Source organism: Glandiceps talaboti, chromosome 23, assembly GCF_964340395.1.
Source record: "Glandiceps talaboti chromosome 23, keGlaTala1.1, whole genome shotgun sequence".
Taxonomy (NCBI): Eukaryota; Metazoa; Hemichordata; class Enteropneusta; family Spengelidae; genus Glandiceps; species Glandiceps talaboti.
In genome coordinates this window covers 1,600,611-1,621,044 of record NC_135571.1, presented here as the reverse complement: position 1 = coordinate 1,621,044, position 20,434 = coordinate 1,600,611, and the positions used below count along the sequence as shown (strand labels likewise).

The window sequence follows — 20,434 nt, the reverse complement described above, 5'->3', positions numbered from 1 at the left end:
TTACCAGATAGACTGAAGTACATATGTACATTTGTAAGAATACATAGTTGAAACAACACTATCAAAAATTGGTTTTCTTTTAGCATCACAAATCAAGTAATTGCGTAGAATATTTGCAAAGACGAGTGGGGTAACAATGTAGGGATGAGTCTAGATTTTACTTTCTTCACCATATATTGCTATGACAACCTCATGTCAAGGCACCAATTAATAAGAAATGTTCTCCAAGTGATGATATCACGGTAGCAAATGACTATCAAAGGCTTTTAAAGAATGCAACAAGTTTTCCGGGCTCAGATTCTGTCTTAGATAAAATAAACAAAAACAAAGCATGTAAACAGCGACAAATACATTTGAAACCTTGCATGACGCCCAAAGACAGGCAAAGACACAGGCAGGCAGGCAGATAGACAGACAGACAGACAGACAGACAGACAGACAGACATATCCCTGCTGAAAATAATGTACCTACGTCGTTTTATTTCAGATTTTATGACTTATGTTGTAAATGGGTGTATGCACATGAGCAGTACTTGCTGTACGTTTGCCATTATATATTCTCACTGTTATTTTGTCATTTGAAGTTCTCCTAGAAGTGGGATGAATAAAGTGATTCGGATTGTGAGTACGATTATGATTATGAATTTGATTCTGAAAAAAACAAAGTGTATTGGCAATGATGATATTGGCATATGAATCAAACAAGTTTTCAGAATGTTCACGTGGGAAATTGCAAATTTCTAAGCAGAAATAATTAATTCTTTTTATACTTGACTTTGAATGATCACGCCGCGTGTTAAAGTAAATGCGTGCATATTCTTGAATGAGTTAATACGTTTTTGTATGAAACTGTTGGGGAACAAATAGACTGCTTAGTATTTTCATTTATGTTATACTGTGTACCGTTACGCCTTCGGGTTGATAGCGTCCCACATTCTTAACAATCGGCTGATGAACGGAGGGCTTCTTTTTGTTTGATCACGGGTAACGGAGTTTGTGCGGACGCTCGCCAACGCTAATGTGCATGCTCCAAACTCCATCGAATCGGCGTAAATCTTCGCCACAGCACAAGAGTACGAGTGCTGGATAAAGACTATTGAATCCTCTAGTAGTGGGCTTATAATATAAGGGTGTACACACCGTACCACTTAATTGTTATATGAACCTACCTTTATGAATGGAATCTTTACAAACAGGTAGACAGGTATTGTGCACACACAGTCAATTCTCTAACTCACCGGAAAGGTTTTCTTCCGCCAGAATTTGAATAGGACCGTCTTTGTCCAGGACCACTAAAGTTAACAATGGGCCTAGGGACGTGTAAAAGGAACTTATTCTTACCTTATTCACAAATACAGGTCAACAAAGTGGTGTAGTAAGTACCTGTTCAAGCAGGTTACGCAAGTTGCCAGGGATGGGTTTTGTACTGTATTCGCTCTCCGCTAAATTCTGCTGCAAATTCATACATTGTTGAACGAAGTCCGTGAAGGGTTCGTTGAACTTGTGGAGAAGGTAATCCCAAAGAACGTTAAAGGCCGCGTTCGGATAGGCTTTAAAATTTAGGTGTGGACAAGTTTTTTTTTGCTAGAGCTATAAAACAGTTGATCCTAAAAGTTGATCCTGGATGTATGTACAATGTAATCCTATGGCTTAACCGATATATCAATATCACGGATATATCAATAGAGATAGATCAACAGACAGACAGATAGATAGATAGATAGATAGATAGATAGAGACAGACAGACAAACAGACAGACAGACAGACAGACAGACAGACAGACGCTGAGAGATAGATAGATAGATAGATAGATAGATAGATAGATAGATAGATAGATAGATAGATAGATAGATAGATAGATAGATAGATAGATAGATAGATAGATAGATAGATAGATGACGGGTGGACGGACGAACGCATGGACATACATACATACATACATACATACATACATACATACATACATACATACATACATACAGACAGACAGACAGACAGACAGACAGACAGACAGACATACATACATACATACATACATACATACATACATACATACATACATACATACATACATACATACATACATACATACATACATACATACATACATACATACATACAGACTACTCTAAACTACTATACTATATACATATGGAATGTTATATAAACAGACACAATACTGAGACAGACACGCGTACAGATTTCGAGTAAGGGTCCATCATACCCATGCTTGGAAAAAATAGCACATCGTGACAATACTTATATCTATAACACCATGACATTTCTTCAAATTATTTTTGCTAAACTTTTAGGAGCAATAAATTTATTAACTATATCATATTGTTTATCACAAATCATAACTATTCTAAAAGTCACTTATTTGTTATAATTCGCTTAAATTGTTGTTAGAGTGCAGACCCTTCAACGCCTCTCTTGTTGGTTACAACACAGTATTTTAGTTTTAGTCAAAATACGTCCATAAATAAAGTGAACCCCAACGATATGTTTAGGGCCTGAGAATCCATAAATCAGGTGAACTGGTCAGCCTTGACCCGGTGATCTGAAAAAATAGTTTTCTGAAGAGGATAAATACGGCCGTACTAGTTGCAGAGTGTTTTTTTTCTTGAGATCCGGTCACAGTGATCCGCCCCACGGCGTCTTTTATTCATTTTAACGCCCTGTCTACATTTAGTAACGTTAAATAGAACGTCTATATGTGTACAGAGTACCTGTCTTTCGTAGACATATTGTAAAGGCAGTGAAAAGATTCTTTTTAGAAATCATCCGTGTACTTTGAATCAACAGGTGGTTGAAAGCAGCTACGTACAGTCAAGTGAAGTGAAGAGAGTATAGCAAACTGCCAACAGATGACGAATTCATGATATGTAGATAAAGAGAATATAATCGGTAGAGAATAACTATACATTGACACAATTCCACTGGCTTGGAACGTCTACTGAGAGAAATCCTTGTCTAGGTGGCGACCTCATTTCAAAATGTCCACTCAACATGACTATCAATAATCCACGGCAATTTAAAGCTTCCGGTGTGATTGTGGTGAGTTCGACCGCCGAGGTCATCTCCCTGAATCAATCTTAACCGTCCCTCTAAAATTCTACACTCGACTGTTAGATAAAAAGAACATGGAGTGGATCACGTTCTTTCAATTCAGATTTTCTGCTAACACTTTTTTTCAAAGTTTGATGAAGTTGATTTTTTCATTGTCTTCTGGGTGATGACACGATAGAATATCACAGGTAGTGACTATTTTGCACTAATGTGTATATTGTAGAAATATGTCGCGTCTGGGTGCACTCGGATGTATAAAGCTATGGATGAATAGACAAGATAGTAGTAAAAAACCACCATGCATGCCTGATTGGGGTCATCGCTTTAAAGGGTCACCCCGTCATACAAAGTGGTCTCACACTGGCCGGGGTGATTTTTTTTTCTCCCGTACTTGATAAAACGAAAACCCCAGACTTTCTTACGAAGATATAGCAAAGGTGGATTCCGGTATAGAATACTATTATGACTGTTACTGCTAGCACCACAGGGAGCCCAGGAATTGTGTTAAAACTAACTAACTAACTAACTAACTAACTAACTAACTAACTAACTAACTAACTAACTAACTGACTGACTGACTGGCTGACTGACTGACTGACTGACCAACTGACTGACTGACTGACTGATTAACTAACTATCTATCTAACTAACTAACTAACTAACTAACTGACTGACTAACTGACTAACTGACTGACTGACTTACTGACTGACTGACTAAGGCTGACTGACTGACTGACTGACTGACCGACTGACTGACTGACTGACCAACTTACTGACTGACTGACTAAATATCTAACTTACTAACTAACTAACTAACTAACTGACTGACTGACTGACTGACCAACCAACTAACCAACTAAATAAATGAATAGATAAATAAGTAGAATAAACATATACAAGCAAACAAAATATACCCTAGTAAATTCAAATAGTCATGGATTAGTATCTATATACACACGGGCCTATATACTATTGAAATGGCAGCACTATGTTTATATATATATATATATATATATATATATATATATATATATATATATATATATATATTATAGATAGGTATATATAAACATTTAGATGTATTTTTAATTTACTCATGCAAATTGTGTTCGCTTCTATATGTTTATTTGTCTACCTTTTGTTTGTTTGTTTGTTTGTTTGTTTGTTTAGTTATTTGTAACACGGTTTCTGGGCTCTCTGTGCTAACACTGAACGATTTTATTAATTTCAAATCATTTGAAATTTCTCACCTAAGTACCAGTCCCAGTTTGTTCCGACAATTTTATTCACCGTAGAATTCTTCACAAAAGTGCATACACGTGTTGGTAGCACTACCCAAATACCAATGGTCATTACTTCAATTGATGGCGGAGAATACGTCGCTGTTTACCAACGAGGGATAACTGAAAACGGAACTTGATTTGCTACCCTAGAGTACTGTTCATACTTAGTCTACATATCTACGTACTTGGATACTGTAGCCTAGAAGACAAGTGTGAGTACTTGTCAACGGTCAAGTATTGCTTATCACTGTGCATGCAATATAAAGTACACGACTGAGTTTACACATTGCTGGGGTATTTTTGGTGCATGCTAAATAGGTACTTGTAGTAAAGAACCCAGCTAAACAGCCATTATCGTCATTTTGGTGAGAGCAACCGTAGTAGAGTTAACTGTCACGTTTTATTGGTGGGACTCCGATCAAGCTGGATATTATTAAGACACACTATACAAACGATGCAATGACATACATTAACATACATTGACTAATCTGTCAAGAGAGCCCCTATTATATCATCCACTGAAGTAATTAGATCAAAAGACGATATTTCGTGCCGTTAATGATATGCATAGTTACTAACATTGAGCTAGAAAAGGTTTTATATAACGGCTTCTGTAAGAGTAGTCTCGTGCTATCCGTGTATCGAATCTCAATACCTGTCTCTCTTAATTGGAGTAAAGAGAAAATTCGATACCACGTCTAGCATCTAGATTAGTGTAAGCGATATCACCCGAGTATAAAAAAAGGCATATAATCCCCCAATTTGAATTTTCTTATTATCAATGAAAGGTAGTACTGATGCAAATATACACATTGTTTGAATCTCAGGTGGAAATCTCATTGCAGTATTAGACGGCATCACTGATGATCCAAGTCAGAACCTTACAGCAATTGTCATCATTTTCGTGAGAGCAACCGTCAACAATGTTTTTCATAATAATCTGTATTACTTGTGTGAAATGATATACAATCATATCCATCGCCCCGTCACATTCAGTTAATATATATTTCCTCAAAATCATTATCATTAGTTATCAATCTAATTTCTTAATATCATCATGCATTTTTTGAAGATTCATCAACTTAGTTGTTGACTTTTTAAGTTGGTGTCAGTTTTTTTCTCACCCTGAGAATTTCTTCCAATATGAAAACTGTTAGTCGATGAATAATGGCTAATTGAATGCTAACTGTCGTCTGGAGACAAGTGTGTCAAGAACTTTCACCTTTCTCCATGCATGTGACGAGGAACCCCCTGAAGGTACGGTATGCTGTGGTCACCACTCTATTGAAAGGTGCATTTATAGTCGAAATGAAAATCAGTAAAACGGTGTGGGAATTTTTAAAAAGACGCTTTCACTCAATAACGATAATTAAGACGGATAGGCCACGCATGGTTAGGTGACTTAACCCCCCCCCCCTCCACAGTACCTTAATCCATATGACGTCATCGACTTGTAACGCCAGTCAAAGTTTACACGTACCAGATACTTGTTTTTTGTTCTATCCAAAAAAATGGCATTATAATGTTACTTAAAATGAACAACTTGCTCCAAAGCGTTTTTGATATTTTAGATTTTCTGCATCATGACCACTTCCTGATTAGACGAAATATGATGGTAACCATGACACCAGTTTCCTAGGAAACAGAGGCGGATGTCGTGTTTTGACATAAGTTGCTGAAGGCAAAGTTTAAGGTAACCTTGAGTTTTACGACTACATCAAAACAGTGTGTTTCACTAGTCACGCTTTGAAAACATATTTTGTAACGGTATATGTGTGTTTGTGAGAGAGAGAGAGAGAGAGAGAGAGAGAGAGAGAGAGAGAGAGAGAGAGAGAGAGAGAGAGAGAGAGAGAGAGAGAGAGAGAGAGAGAGAGAGAGAGAGAGAGAGAGAGAGAGAGAGAGACAGACAGACAGACAGACAGAGACAGACAGACAGACAGAGAGAGACAGAGAGACAGAGAGAGAGACAGAGAGACAGACAGAGAGACAGAGACAGAGAGACAGTATCAGACAGACAGACAGACAGACAGACAGACAGAGATATGGAGAGACAGTAGCGACAGAGAGAGTCAGAGATAGTGAGAAACAAAGAGTGACAGAGACAAACAATATGACAGACCAAAATACCTATGCTTGGAAAAAAACAACAACCCATCGTGATATATCTATGGTACTGAGAACACCGTGACACAATTTCAAAATTCAGATAGATAGACAGACAGACAGACAGACAGACAGACAAACAGACAAACAGACAGACAAACAGACAATGTTAAAAACGTTTCTATTTTAAGAAACTCCAGCACAATTTCTACACATAATAATAAACATATTTTAATTTCAAATTTGTTACCGTAAGGAGTTAATACACAAACATTTTATGAAGTCAAAATTTGTATCACGTGATGGAAAATTATGCTAACTAGATGCTTTCTCAGTATTTATATAGATACTGTGTTATCAGTCAAACATGACATGATGGACAGTAGAAAATTGTCTAAACATAACGAATTGACGCCGTTCTGATTAGCGGCGAAGTCTCTTCACTAGCGATACATTGATGAAATGTATTTACACCGATTGGTTGTAAGGCCATTCACTAGTTATTCGAAATGACCATTGATCGCAAAAGGCCAGAATTAGGTGTAGGCATGTTTTGTACATTTTTGAAAACATACTCAGTCATAGTAAATGTATGTGTAGATGGGCATTGGGCAACTTGCATTGTCTTTCTAGCTGTGTGATTTAGATCAGTTCACCGAATTCGCAAAATTTGCAAATTCGAAAAATTCGAATGGTCACAGGGCGTGGTTCTTCCGCTCGACCCAAGCAGTTACTGTCAACTGTACATTGTGTCTGTTTTGAAGACCGTCAATAGAGACCATGACCATGGCCTTGCTACATCTTGTATAAAGGGAACATGACCTTGTTTTCAACACGGACAACTTGCTTGTTTGCATAGAGTGCTAGTAGACCTATGTGTGTGTGTGTGAGAGAGAGAGAGAGAGAGAGAGAGAGAGAGAGAGAGAGAGATAGAGAGAGAGAGAGAGAGAGAGAGAGAGAGATAGAGAGACTTTTGATGAAATGACGGTGCTAATATAATATTAAAATTTTAACAAGTTAACAGATTCAAGATGGCTCATCTATTAACTTGAAGGCAGTTACATGTCTCTTCCCGCACATATCGAAATAGCCACGGAATAAGAATAATTACTGCAGTAATTTGATATCCAATATTACATTTCAGTAAAATACTACTTTTACTTCGCTTGGTGCCCTGTATTCTTTTGTCTCCCAAGTCCGTATACATTATACTCCGACATCTTTTGACAGTCCATCACTTCGGTTTCCAAGGTGACTTGATTCAGACCATAAGATTCTATGATGTACTTTCTGAACATTGACGGCTTATCCTGCCAAAAAAACCAGACACGCTATCAAAACCAAATTTCACACCATGGAAACGTTGTTGCTAGGATATGAATAACGATCAATTTAGATGCGGTTTCCCCAGTCTAAGCGAGTCTAAATTTTGCACTATTTCATCACTGTCTGCTTGTAATTGCTTGCTGTTTGTTCAGTCACGATGCGACCAGACTACTGAGGTCAGAACGACTGCATGCCACTTAGCAACGCTGTGAAGTTTGACACGACTTTTCAGTTTGTTACGTCTGTCACGTTCTGTGGTGTTTCACTGATCTCTCCTGGAGGTAGAATGCTTCCATTCTCTGTATCTCCTCTCTGTATCTGTCACCACCACCACCACCACCACCACCACCACCACCACCACCGAATCGCTGTATGTAATTTGCCAGTGTTTCAGTTACAGTGGGGAGCTGTGTTGACTACCACGATATTTGTAAAAGCGCTATATCAACAAAGAAACCCACTCCTTGCGTGTCAGAATGTGCTACCTGCATAAGATGAACTACTGAGGTACTTGTTAGCGTTTGCCTACACGGACTACTCATTAAAACCAGCTTCTATTTACATTTCAGTCAAACACGGGTAGAGGAGATGACCCATGTACAATACATCGTTCACATTTTTCGGTAAAACACGATCATCTAAATAGAAGAAGTTGGCGTCTACCTTCTTGCCAGCTTAGTGGGGTCTTTGTACGTATACATGTTGTTTCAGAGTGGGAAGCTATATAGTGGTAGAAATACTGTGATAAAGGGCAACAGATTCATTGCAAATTAAACCCTCCCATTCATATGTTTTGGCACAGACCGTTGGTGGTTTTGGCAATGCTGAAAGGCACGTGTCCCTCATTCCAATTCGCCGGGCACAAACTCACTGCAAATTTGATAAGGGTCATGTTTTGGTGCATTCATGGGATAGAATGGAATCGTCTATCTCTTAATTGTTCGATGACGCAATACGTCCGTGGTATGAAATTGTCCTACCTGTAGCAGAGGGAGGGGGTGGGGGTGCACGACGGTATTATATGCTTTAACTTCAAACTTTCGCTGGGAGAGATCTTGACTACCATAGGATTATTTCACCGTTCAACACAATCAAGATCAAAGAAGTATATGTTATAATCAGCTACACCACAGTGGTACATGTATAAACTCAATGGTCCCATCTTGCCTCATAACACGTTTTACGCTTAGTTGATATAATGCTCCCATCTTGACGTTTTAGCCAATGTATTTTGATGCACTCGTAGACATCTTCTACATTTACGGTGTAATGAAACAATTACTCGGCCGAGGTCGGTTATATGAACTTGTCCCGACTCAAAGTGTCATTAGCGGTTTGTTGATAATAGTCATATTTTGAGCATTTTTTTTTTGGGGGGGGGGCATGGCGGGAGATCTAGAATGGCCGGGGTACTCATTGCAACTTTCTCTGGGTGTGATCTTGACTAACACGGGTCCTCTCAACACTTAATACTTCTAGCCCAATAGAGCAATGAAGCAATCAACACGGTGCTATGAATTGGAAACGCCCGATTCATGTACGTAGTAGGTACATTATATTGATAGTTTATGGTTCACAAATACCACAGTTAGCTAGACTTTCAACACTTAATAGCTAATTATACTAAAACGTCTCCTACTTACAGACACGACTTTGATTTCCGGACCTTTAAAGAAAATTCGAAAGATAATGTTTTGATAATGTAGATCACACCGTGACGCTATATGTTCACACCTATAATCGAACCCAAAACGTGCCAACAAACTATTTACCTGTATACCTGTGTTAATTCTTATCTCCAGTGTTTACCTTGTTCATTCATACACTGTTTGACCTGTACCTCGTCGACTATTGAATCTAAGCCCAAGTTTGTATTTGCTATCTTTCATCACCGGAAGTACAAATATTTATAGCCAACATTTGCATATCACGGTGTTGAAAAGGAGCAGGCGATAGCACTTCGAGGGAACGTGCATAAACAGTTGCACGATAATAGATGGGTCGAAGAGTAGCAATAAGTCCAACAGATAAGTTTGAATGTTTTATTCTCTGATATCAAAATATTTGTCTTTTATACACCAAATAAAAAATTATAAATGTTTTCTTGTAGCATTATTACAAAAATATATATCTACTCGCCTGATTCATTGATTGAAAAAAGTCTTACTTTGAAGAGTGTAGAAAGAGGATAGTTACTCTGCATAATTAGTTTGACCTTTGACCGCAGTAAGAAAAATGGTTATGAATTTGAAATATGCACAACGATCTGTATATACAAAAGTCTCCGAGTCATTTCGATATACTTACAAACATTATACACAAAGAGACTATAATGACGAACGATGAGTAACAAAAAAAATGACACTATAGTATGAAAGCTTGCCGCTCTAGCGAGTCAAAATCTGTGTAAAAAAGTTTCTGTAACAACAAAATATGTGTAGATGAAATAGTGTAATACCCCAGTGAAAAAAAGCGGGAAAATGTCTTCAGACAGTATTTAAATATTTACAATTCAAAAAAGATTGGCAGTGTTCATGCTGGTATGACAGTTCTGTAGAAATAGGCGTCGCGTACTGTGGCTTCGTTCTCTCTCTCTCTCTCTCTCTCTTGAGCTGGTTCGGTGTTGACGGTGGATTTAGTGCGGAACGATTGTCTGTGCATAGCGGTGTTCAGCGAGTCCGTGCCGCGCCACACTTTGGCTGTCAAATCTCCTCATCAAACAAGGTAACCACGCCTATCGAGATAACTATTCAGCAAGTTGAAAGGACAGCATCCAAGCTTTTGTTGGTCTCCATGATTACACATCCTATTTGCATAAGCCCTGTTATGGAAAAAAACAGAATAAGACATAATTAGCGACGCTAGTCGGAGTGACATGCAAACAAGATAAAAGCATACTCCGATTAATCAGTAGGCAATGGCACGCGCCAATGGGTCATTTCTCCCCTTATACCGCCATGTTTCTACATAAATCACTGTAGTTAAGAGTGTCCCCGAAACTGCATGGCCACTCCAGCGGCGGGGGCTGCACCTATGGTTAATTCAGCGGCACGCTTACCTCTCCTTTGCGATCCAAACAAAACAATCAGAACCCTCAGGGCTCCATGAGCCGCGTGCCAAGCTCCGAGTATGCGCGAAATGCTATAGTGTTCCATTTTGGGGGGACACATCAACTAGCCAATCACGAACGGACTTTACATGCATAGCGTATTGAAAAATGGAAGTAGAGTTCTTAGACTCAGGTTATACAAGTCAGTCTTTGTTCACTCTCAAGGAGGGGGGAGACGTCTTGAAATCAGCATCGGATTAGTTGCTGATGAAAACCAGTAAACTAAGAGATACCACGTGCTAAAATCAGAACGAGGCTTAAGAATTAAACCTACTCGACGGTAATGGTCTAAAAAGTTTCCGAACTTCTATCGTCAAGAATTTTCCAACATACCACTACATCCTGAAACTTTTTTTTAAAAATCTTTTTTCATTTCAAAATTTCTTGGGCGGGAAAGTTTGTAAGTTATTGAGAAAATTTACACAAATTAGTAATTTTCAAAAAGCCGTTAAAAGCACAGAATTGTGGTCATCGTGAAACGTCCTGTCAACGGCTTTTGTTACTTGTTTGAACAGAGGAAGAAAGGAAACAAAAGGCGAGAAAAATCTCGCTAAGAACGCTTTTGTTTCTTCATCAATATATTCATCACAGTAAACTGGATGCTTTCACTGTCGCAAATCATCCCCTTGATTTGATAATTTTTGTGCAATTTCCACTAGATCTGACTGTGATGTTACAATTTCTTTTGAAGTACGAGATTTGAAATTGTTTCGCAATCTTTCAAATGATCTCACCTGTTTTTTGTTTTGTTTTTGCGTTACACCTTAATGGACCATTTTAGAACCACCTGGTAAAATCAAGCAGTTCTTCCTCTTCGGGGCTAAGTGGATCACAAGCCGATCCCTCCGATGAATAAGACGGTGTTGGTGAACTAGAGAGCGAACAAGTGGGTGATAAGGAACCACTGAATGCGGCATTAACAGCGTCTGCCTCGTCCAGCAATTGTTGCAATTGTCTGATGTAGTCTACCGCTGATCTCAATGTCTCTACTTTGCTCATTTTTTTGTTATTTGAACCGTTCGGAAGTTGTTCTCTCAAACTAGCAAATCCCATATTTACAAGTTTCACTCTGTTCCTTTCCCGCTCATTTCTCCTAGCGACGGCAGCCGGTTGCTGTTGCGGTAAGGAGTAGGGGAAATTCAAACGCCGTTTACACCTGATCAGTTCCGGTGGTGAGTCTGTAATTGAACGTTTTAGAGGTTTTGTCCTTGTCGATTGAACGTTGGCACAGTTTGCAGTCACAGTAAATACACATGACGCAGGTAAAAGTTTATCTGGTGTGTTATTCTCCATCTTAGTCCAGGCAGTGATGAAGCTGAGTAATGGCAGTGTTACTCCGATACTCCCTTGGCCAGGCGTGTGCCGTGAACGCGCCGAAGGTCCTGACCCAGCACGAGGAAACTGAGTAGTGAAAGACAGCTCTCCAAGTACAGAGTTTTCTTGCTCTCTTGTTTATCGGAATACTCTTCTTCGAGGCACCGCCCCCTTTTCTGACGTTCTTTCATTAGCGGACGCTTGTTGTGTTAATGCGCGCGCTGTTCGCGTGGACGTAACAAAAGAACAAACAATCCTCTGCATTCATCCATTCACAATCAGCACAGATTTGACAGCGAAGGGAGTCGGCGCGCGAATGTATTTTGCATATGAATACAACCAGTAAAGCCCGTGTGTAAATATCTGACTTGACGCGTGGGGCTGAAAACAAGTCGGCAAACAAAAGGAGGGGCGAAGGATCGCCTCATTCCAAACATGCAAATGTACCTGAAGTAAACTTCTGAATTGAACCAATCATGATTATTTCAATGAAATTTATTTAAATCTGGCTGCTCTTTCATGACAATGTCTTTGTACAGGTACATTCCCCCGGCTGATGGGGTTTCAAGGCGTATTTTCTTAATGTTCATCTCTTGTGTACTACCCTGGTAGTATCATGGTCGTATTGAGGTCATCCTGTTATCATTTAAGTGAAGTACGCCAACTGTGGCGGTATATTGTCGTTGCACTCAACGCACTAACCGCCTATTTTTTAAAGTTAAAAACATGTGTGCTACGAAATACCTAAAAAGTACATTTGCACAATACTGCAATACTGATTTTAAGTCATAAATTACTATGGCAACGTGTCAACTAGTTGATTTAGCCAGAAAAGTAGTAATCACGTCCGATGTGGCCATTCTTGCACCATTTGTTATCAAGTGAAGCCGTCAGTCAACAAGGAGTCACGCCGATTGCCGAGTGTTTGTCTTACCCTTTCGGAAAACTAAGCACCGATAGACCCAGACAAACATAACATCACATGTAGCTGAGATATCACTTGATCGGTGCACCGTCCCTCTTCTCTCTTATTTGTTTTTGTTTTTTGCCAAAAAAAGATACAGGGCAGTCTGCAGAGTAGTGTAGGTGTCAACTTCGTGTTTTGATCATTCTACTTGACTAAACTCCACATCACTATCATGCAACGTAACGGCCACCCTTTCCTACTTTTTTTGCTTTATTCAAAATCCTAATTGCCACATACATGTTTATCAGTGTTACTTGATGTAAAGTCCAAGTGTTCTGTAAGTACACTAACCCTACTTCACAGTTCCAAGCTCCCAAACCAACGTTCCAGGCTACTCGAAATCAAGACGTGCCGAGAGAAGCGGTCTGGACTCTCGGCTCATTGACACGGCTGGTGCCTCATGAAAGGAAAATGAGTTTAAGTTTGATTACGTACAATTAATCATACTTACAGTTATTTGTACTTGCATCGCTAAAATAACATAACGTACAAAAGAGAGCACCAGTTATTATGCATAGCTACAAGAATTCTACCACCAAACAGTAACATGAGGAGAAGTGCACGCATATCAAAACATTGCGAAGCGTCCCTACATTTTTTTATCCATGAATGAAGACAACCTTTCGAATTTCACATTTTGAAATTCCTGGCTTCGTGGTGGTAGTAAATAGTAACATAAAACTGATTCTGTAATCATTACATCACCGAGTCGAGCATTATTGGTCAACTGAAACGTCTACCTGCATAATTCCTCCCTCACACAAAAAATGACACCCTACGCAAGGACAAAGATGGACCTAAGGTGAACACAGCAATCTCGCTGAGCATGCTTGTCGCCAGGGTTACCCCGCCGCCATGATTGCAAGGTGCAGGTCACCGTCCTACTTGAGATTTTGGCGCCAATCTAATTTTGCCGACAGGTTGAAAACAACGAAAATCTCATTTTTGAACCATTCATTTCTATGCTGAAACAGACAGTTGAATTCGCAAAGAGCTAACTGTAAAGAAAGATTCTTTGAAAAATTACTAAAAAGTTTTATTCACAATATAAACAATGGTAGGTAATCTCTCGGCGACAAATAAAATGAATTCAGATACCCGAGTCTATTGTGACGAAGACTGATTTTCTTTATTGCATCATCCGTAATTAATGTTTTTCACAATCTCTTCGTATGCGGTATTCTCAAAACTTGACCATGACAAGAAGACGAAGCGTCGTCATATCTGGATGATTTTGGAGTATTTCTTCACATTGTTTACCTCTTTTTTCCTCTTGTTTTCACTCAAACTCTCGGTCAGTCTTCAACTCTGTTATTCTGCACGCGCGAAGTTGTATAACCCCCATACATGTAAGAATTGTGAATGAAACTTGGAGAACAAAAAAACATGACAGTACAAAGCCAGCCTAGCCCGAGGCACTATTGGACCATAGAATTGCACATTTCCTTTATAAATACAGACCGTCCTATTAGTGAAACAAGCTTGAAAAGTGGGACTACGTGCAAGGAATTTCACGGGGACTAATGTATGGGACGAGGCTCGGGGACAAGAAGTGACCCACCGAAAATGAGACACTGTTTTAGGTTACACAAATTTAGACAGCATTTCATACAGTTTTGGATGTGTTCTGGTTTGCAGGATTTTTTTTATTGCACAAAAAAATAGAATGTGAATGAACGTTGGTAGGACTTTCATATGCAGATTACAAGTTTGTTCGATTTGTATTTAACGGGATTGTGCCTTATAACTTGGTTGATTGCCTATCACACACACCGACTTGTCTATGTTATCTTAGAAATCTGCAAAAACAACTGCAAGTGTGCGTTATCTAAGCTCACTAAATAAAGATGATTGGCCATTCGAAGGTTGTGTGGTACAAGTGTGACACTGAGTGTGAAATGTTTCCTACTCTCTTGTCTGGCACTCCAAAATTTACACGGGGCATATAACTGTTTGCACACCGTCAGCTCATTGAATCACGTGACACCGAAACGGGAATTTCGAGTTCTTCTTTTGTTTACCCGACCAATCTTCGCTTTTGACGACAATGTGTTGCTGGTCGTGCTTACGATGGAATTTTCTGACGATTATTTATGAAAGGAGATGAATAGAGGCCTGAAATCTTTTGAAGCTCCTCAGAAGAACAAAGACTGGCCTTCATTGATTCTCTTCTGGGGCTTCACTACTCCTATGTGCATTTAATACGGAAGAAAAGACGGAGCGGACATTAGCTTTCCGGGGGCCACATACACATTATTACACCCATGTAGCGAAAGGTGATTGGCTCGTCCACATTACTGTCCAGCCACACGCTTCGCTGCTTTAAAACTGTAATGAAAGGAATCTTTGAAAGCATGCATCTCTTAAGAGGACGAGAGCTTTCTCTGCCATATAGAATCCATCTCCATTCACAAAACCAGACCATCCACGCGAATTTCCTTTCTTCAATTTCGTGTCACGTTTCCAAGGCAACGGTGCACAATATTGAAAAGTAAAAAGAGGGACCTTGAACAATTAAAGAGAAACATCGAAGTTTTCTGTCTGCCCGCCAGGTTTAATCCGCCATCTACTGGGGTTCGTTTTGACCTTGTCAGGTCGTTGCTCAGTCTGACGATAACACAACACTCTTACAAAACGAAAAGGAAGAATTGAAAGACGTCAAATTTGGCTATCTATTTCAGACTACGAAGAGAGCGCCATAGTCCTACGTTCTGTTTTGATATATGTAACATCATCGTGGCGCAATCTAAGATGAATATTGGCGACCTAGATAAACCGGAACGAACCAAAAATTGGTGGATTCATAAAATGACACGAATTATAGGATTTGTTGACAATTAGCCTTAGTTCAAGTATAAACCCTCCACTATGGTTCAAGAAGAACAAGTCATGCTTGAACAGAACAGAACAGAATAGCTCACAATTCAAAATAGAACAACATAGCAAATGACAGTACAGAAGAGCAACTACAGTAAATCATAGGACAGCACAGCAGAACACATCGTTTCAAATATCATATCATATCATATCATATCATATCATATCATATCATATCATATCATATCATATCATATCATATATCTCAAAAGAAAGTACAGTTTAAAAACATCTAAACACATAAATGCATATCACAAGACGATACCGCAGTGTACGGTACAACACAACACAACACAATTAACAATTGTAAGTGAATGTGCCACAAGGGAAAACAACATTTACAACGTTCCTAAAAGACGCACAACACAACTTACAGTTCATGGCAAAGCAGCACAACACAACACAACACAACACAACACAACACAACACAACACAACACAAAGCAACATAACACAACACAACACAACACAACACAACACAACACAAAGCAACATAACACAACACAACACAACACAACACAACACAAAGCAACACAACACAACACAACACAACACAAAGCAACACAACACAACACAACACAACACAACGCAACGCAACGCAACACAATACAACACAACACGATAGGACACGACACAACACAACACAGCACAGCACAACAGAGCACAACACAACACAACAAACCAACGCACAACACCACACAGCACAACGCAACACAACGTATCGCACCACACCACACCACACCACACCACAACACAACACAACACAACACACGTAGCACAGCACCATCGAGGACAACCCAAACCAACCCAACCCAACAAAATACAACACAACAAAGCAAAGCACAGCACAGCACAACACGACACGACACCACACACCACAACACAACACACCACAACACAACACAACACAACACAACACAACACAACACAACCACGAAGCCCAATATACACTACAATATTGCAGATCAATGTGTAACGTAACATGACTCTAGTTATTATCAAAACACAATGTTAACTAACTAAAACAGCATAACACAATGTAACACATGTACAAATGCATCGCGTCAAAAAATGTGAATTGCTAGTTCCAGACACTCAGTCAACTCAAACTCTTCATGCGAAGCCTCCGGCCAATTTAAACTCCCGAAATTACTTTATTTTTAAAACTATTATATATGATTCAACTAAGACAAGAATCATGACTGATATATATTTTAATATTGAACCCCAATCAGAAATGAATCTAAAGATTTTTGTAATTCATTTTATAGTTTGTTAAAAAAATACAACAATTTCAAAGAAAATTTGGTACCAACCGATGATATTTGAAGGACGGAGATCCCGCTCATTTTAGAAAAAAATGTAAACTTTTGCCTTATGAAACAAAATGACATTATCTTGTGACGATTTTGATCTGATATAAATTTTATGAGTTAACGCCGAAACAATTGTGTGGTTCCGATTACGCTCAATTTCAGAAAGGGTGAGGCAGGTAGATTTTTCATGTGTGAGTGTCTAGTTCCGGTAGGTATGTTTTCCGTTGTTTTCCATATGGTATTGGTGTTATTGGTTTTTCCACATCTGATGTACAGCCATTACAGATTGGAAGAACAGTTTTATATAATTGTCTTTTAAGTTGATGCCAGTTTCTGCAGCCACTATATATTTCTCGCGAGATTTCACAATTTTCGCGATTTTAATTTTTTTTCTCGAATAAGTAAAACAAGTTTAGGGTCGGCAGTGAAAAACTAGGTGGGGTCGGATAACCGGAACCAAACAATTTTTTTAGGCCTAATAAGCGATAGGCAGACATATTTTATCTAACAATATTTGCAGGTATTTATTTGACACTTGACATGCCTACATACTTTTTGGATTAACGAAGAGTGCGTCTTGATAAATAAACCATTTAATTTTTTTTCTGTTACTACGTTCACAAAAACTCAAACTCATTTTCAGTTCAAATCAAGAAAAAACGTTAGGGGTTACCATACACGTTTTTTTTCAATAGACGTCAAAATCATGCACAAATTGGTCATTTTAGAATCCAATATGGCGACCAGCTGACTGCTGTATTAACGCTATAGGAAAAATAAAAGAAGATTTCGATTTACGGCGAATCCCCCTCAGGAAAAAAAATTTCCCTGAAAATATAAATTTTAATTATCTCCAAACTTTGCCATAAGAGATGTATTCTATTGAACTTGACAATTCATCTAAACTACATAACTTGAAATACTAAATACTCAAACACCAATTCATAAAATGTGTTTTGTGCAACAGAAAAAAAACCTGTTTAAAATTAAATTTTGTTGGTATTTAGTTCAAGAAAATTTCAACCCATCCTTAGTTAAATCAAGAAAAAAAATCAGGCCTCACCGTACAAATGTCTGAAATCGAGGTAAAATTGTTATCAAACTAAGCCATTTCAGATTCCAATATGGCCGAAAAAATATAGCGATTTCTTAGAATACAAGACCGAAAAAGTATCAGAAAAAAATCCATTTGACATCAGTAGTTTGGAGAGATTTTAGGAATTTTAAGATGTTTTTAGTAAAATTCATCCTAAAAGAGCATCATGAACCTTCTTTCTAGTCTAACAGTTAAAAGATGAATCGGATAAATATGAAACAACTGAAGGCAAATACAATATATTTTACGAGAATGTTATTTTTTCTTTAAAAGTTTCAGAAAACACGGCATTTTTTTCGCTGTTACTTTTGATTGGTTGAAATGTATAGTATGTAGGTCAAGGTTCAAAGGAAGTGAGAACAGTTATTCTGCCATCGTAGCTACCGTTAGTAATTTTGCTCCAACATTCCAGTGTGAAAATAAATTAATGAAAATCTATCAAGATAGAGACAGATAGAGAGAGAACCAGACAGACATATGCATGCATGCATGCATGCATACATACATACATACATACATACATACATACATACATACATACATACATACATGCATGCATGCATGCATGCATGCATACAGACAGGCAGACAGACAGACAGACAGACAGACAGACAGACAGACAGACAGACACACACACACACATACAGTCAGACAGGGACACAGAGACAAAGATAAAGAGATGGAGAGACAGAAAACTTTCAACTCTTAAACTTTTATTCTAAATAAATGTTGTTCAACCTGGTTACTAAATGATACGTTATGGTTCAACTTTTTTTCATATTAAAACGGCATTAACTTAGCATAACTTGAGAAGGGTATAGGGTAAGAATTGGGCTGTAAACGTCAAGAATAAATAAGCCCCTAGCAAGAGTACTAAATATAGTTTGCATCTATTTGACATGATTTTGTTGCTGGTAGGGAAAAAAGAAAAAAGAAAAAAATTATTAATCATGATAAAAAACACATCAGGAACCCACTGCTTTGAAATCAAAATTATTTTTTTCCCTAAATTTTAATACCGCGAACGAGAATCCACAACAGGTTTGCTACCCTTTAGTAATCGTCCTCGCCCACGACTGTCATTTTATCTTGACATGTTTCGGACCCGTATCGTACTTCTGTGTTCCTTAGAGATAAAACTATGCCGTTCCACTCCCCTCTTGATGTAACCTACAATCACTGTCCGGAATGTCGACAAGTATTTACCAAGATTTAGATAATAGGTTACAGTAAACCCCAAAAGCTGTCAGTGCCACGCGACTTGGAGGAGCTCAGGAAGCGATCAGTGATAACGACAGTCACGTCATCATGATTGATGGCCAATAGCGGCCAAACTTTGTGCACTCACGTGATAGGGGTTAGAGGTCATTATGTGTGCTTCAGATTTTGGTTGAAAGATACCTTTTTATTACGACCAACGGAATATGAGAATACAATAGCGTCACAAGTATACTGACCAAACCCTGGCCGCGGTTTTATTCATATATTCCCATATCTACCGGCGGAAAATCTTCGACGTGCGTGATAGCGTTTTGAACACAACGGGCACGAGGCTAGTCTTCCACGGTATTGTTCTTTTCTCAGCTAGTCGATGAATACTACCGCCGGCCATACACGTGGTGTTTATCATTTACGATGGTGCAGCAGACTAAAACCCTACTTACAAAGCAACGGAGCCACTAAAAACGGGACATATTCATGGTTATAAAATCTAAACTTTTGTCAAACTTACAGAATTTATTCATGCCCAGACGACAGTTGCAAGACACTCCATCTAAGAATTCCTTAGAAGTGAAATTTCCCTCGTATGTTCTCTTTCTCGCCCTTTCTTATTTCTTTCTTTTCGGTTATCGAATCAACTATGCACTCTGTTTGTTACATTCTGCAAGAACAAAGGAAGGCTCTTTTTTATTGGGATTCTTGACAAGTCTGGTTGGGCCCGCTTGCGTTCCGAGTCCCGCCGGGGTTATTCTG

At 38.7% G+C, this 20,434-nt stretch overlaps 1 protein-coding gene across 1 annotated transcript; it reads right to left on the bottom strand.

The window, feature by feature from the left end:
• Positions 1-11,668: 11,668 nt before the first annotated feature.
• On the bottom strand, positions 11,669-12,184 carry LOC144453044 (achaete-scute homolog 1-like). Its single transcript, XM_078144314.1, has one exon. The coding sequence runs from the start codon at positions 12,182-12,184 to the stop codon at positions 11,669-11,671; it is 516 nt and encodes a 171-aa protein (XP_078000440.1).
• Positions 12,185-20,434: the final 8,250 nt, after the last annotated feature.

What these genes read in the sequence shown, in the direction of transcription:
- LOC144453044 (XM_078144314.1), bottom strand. Translation starts at nt 12,184, where the DNA reads ATGGAGAATAACACACCAGATAAACTTTTACCTGCGTCATGTGTATTT.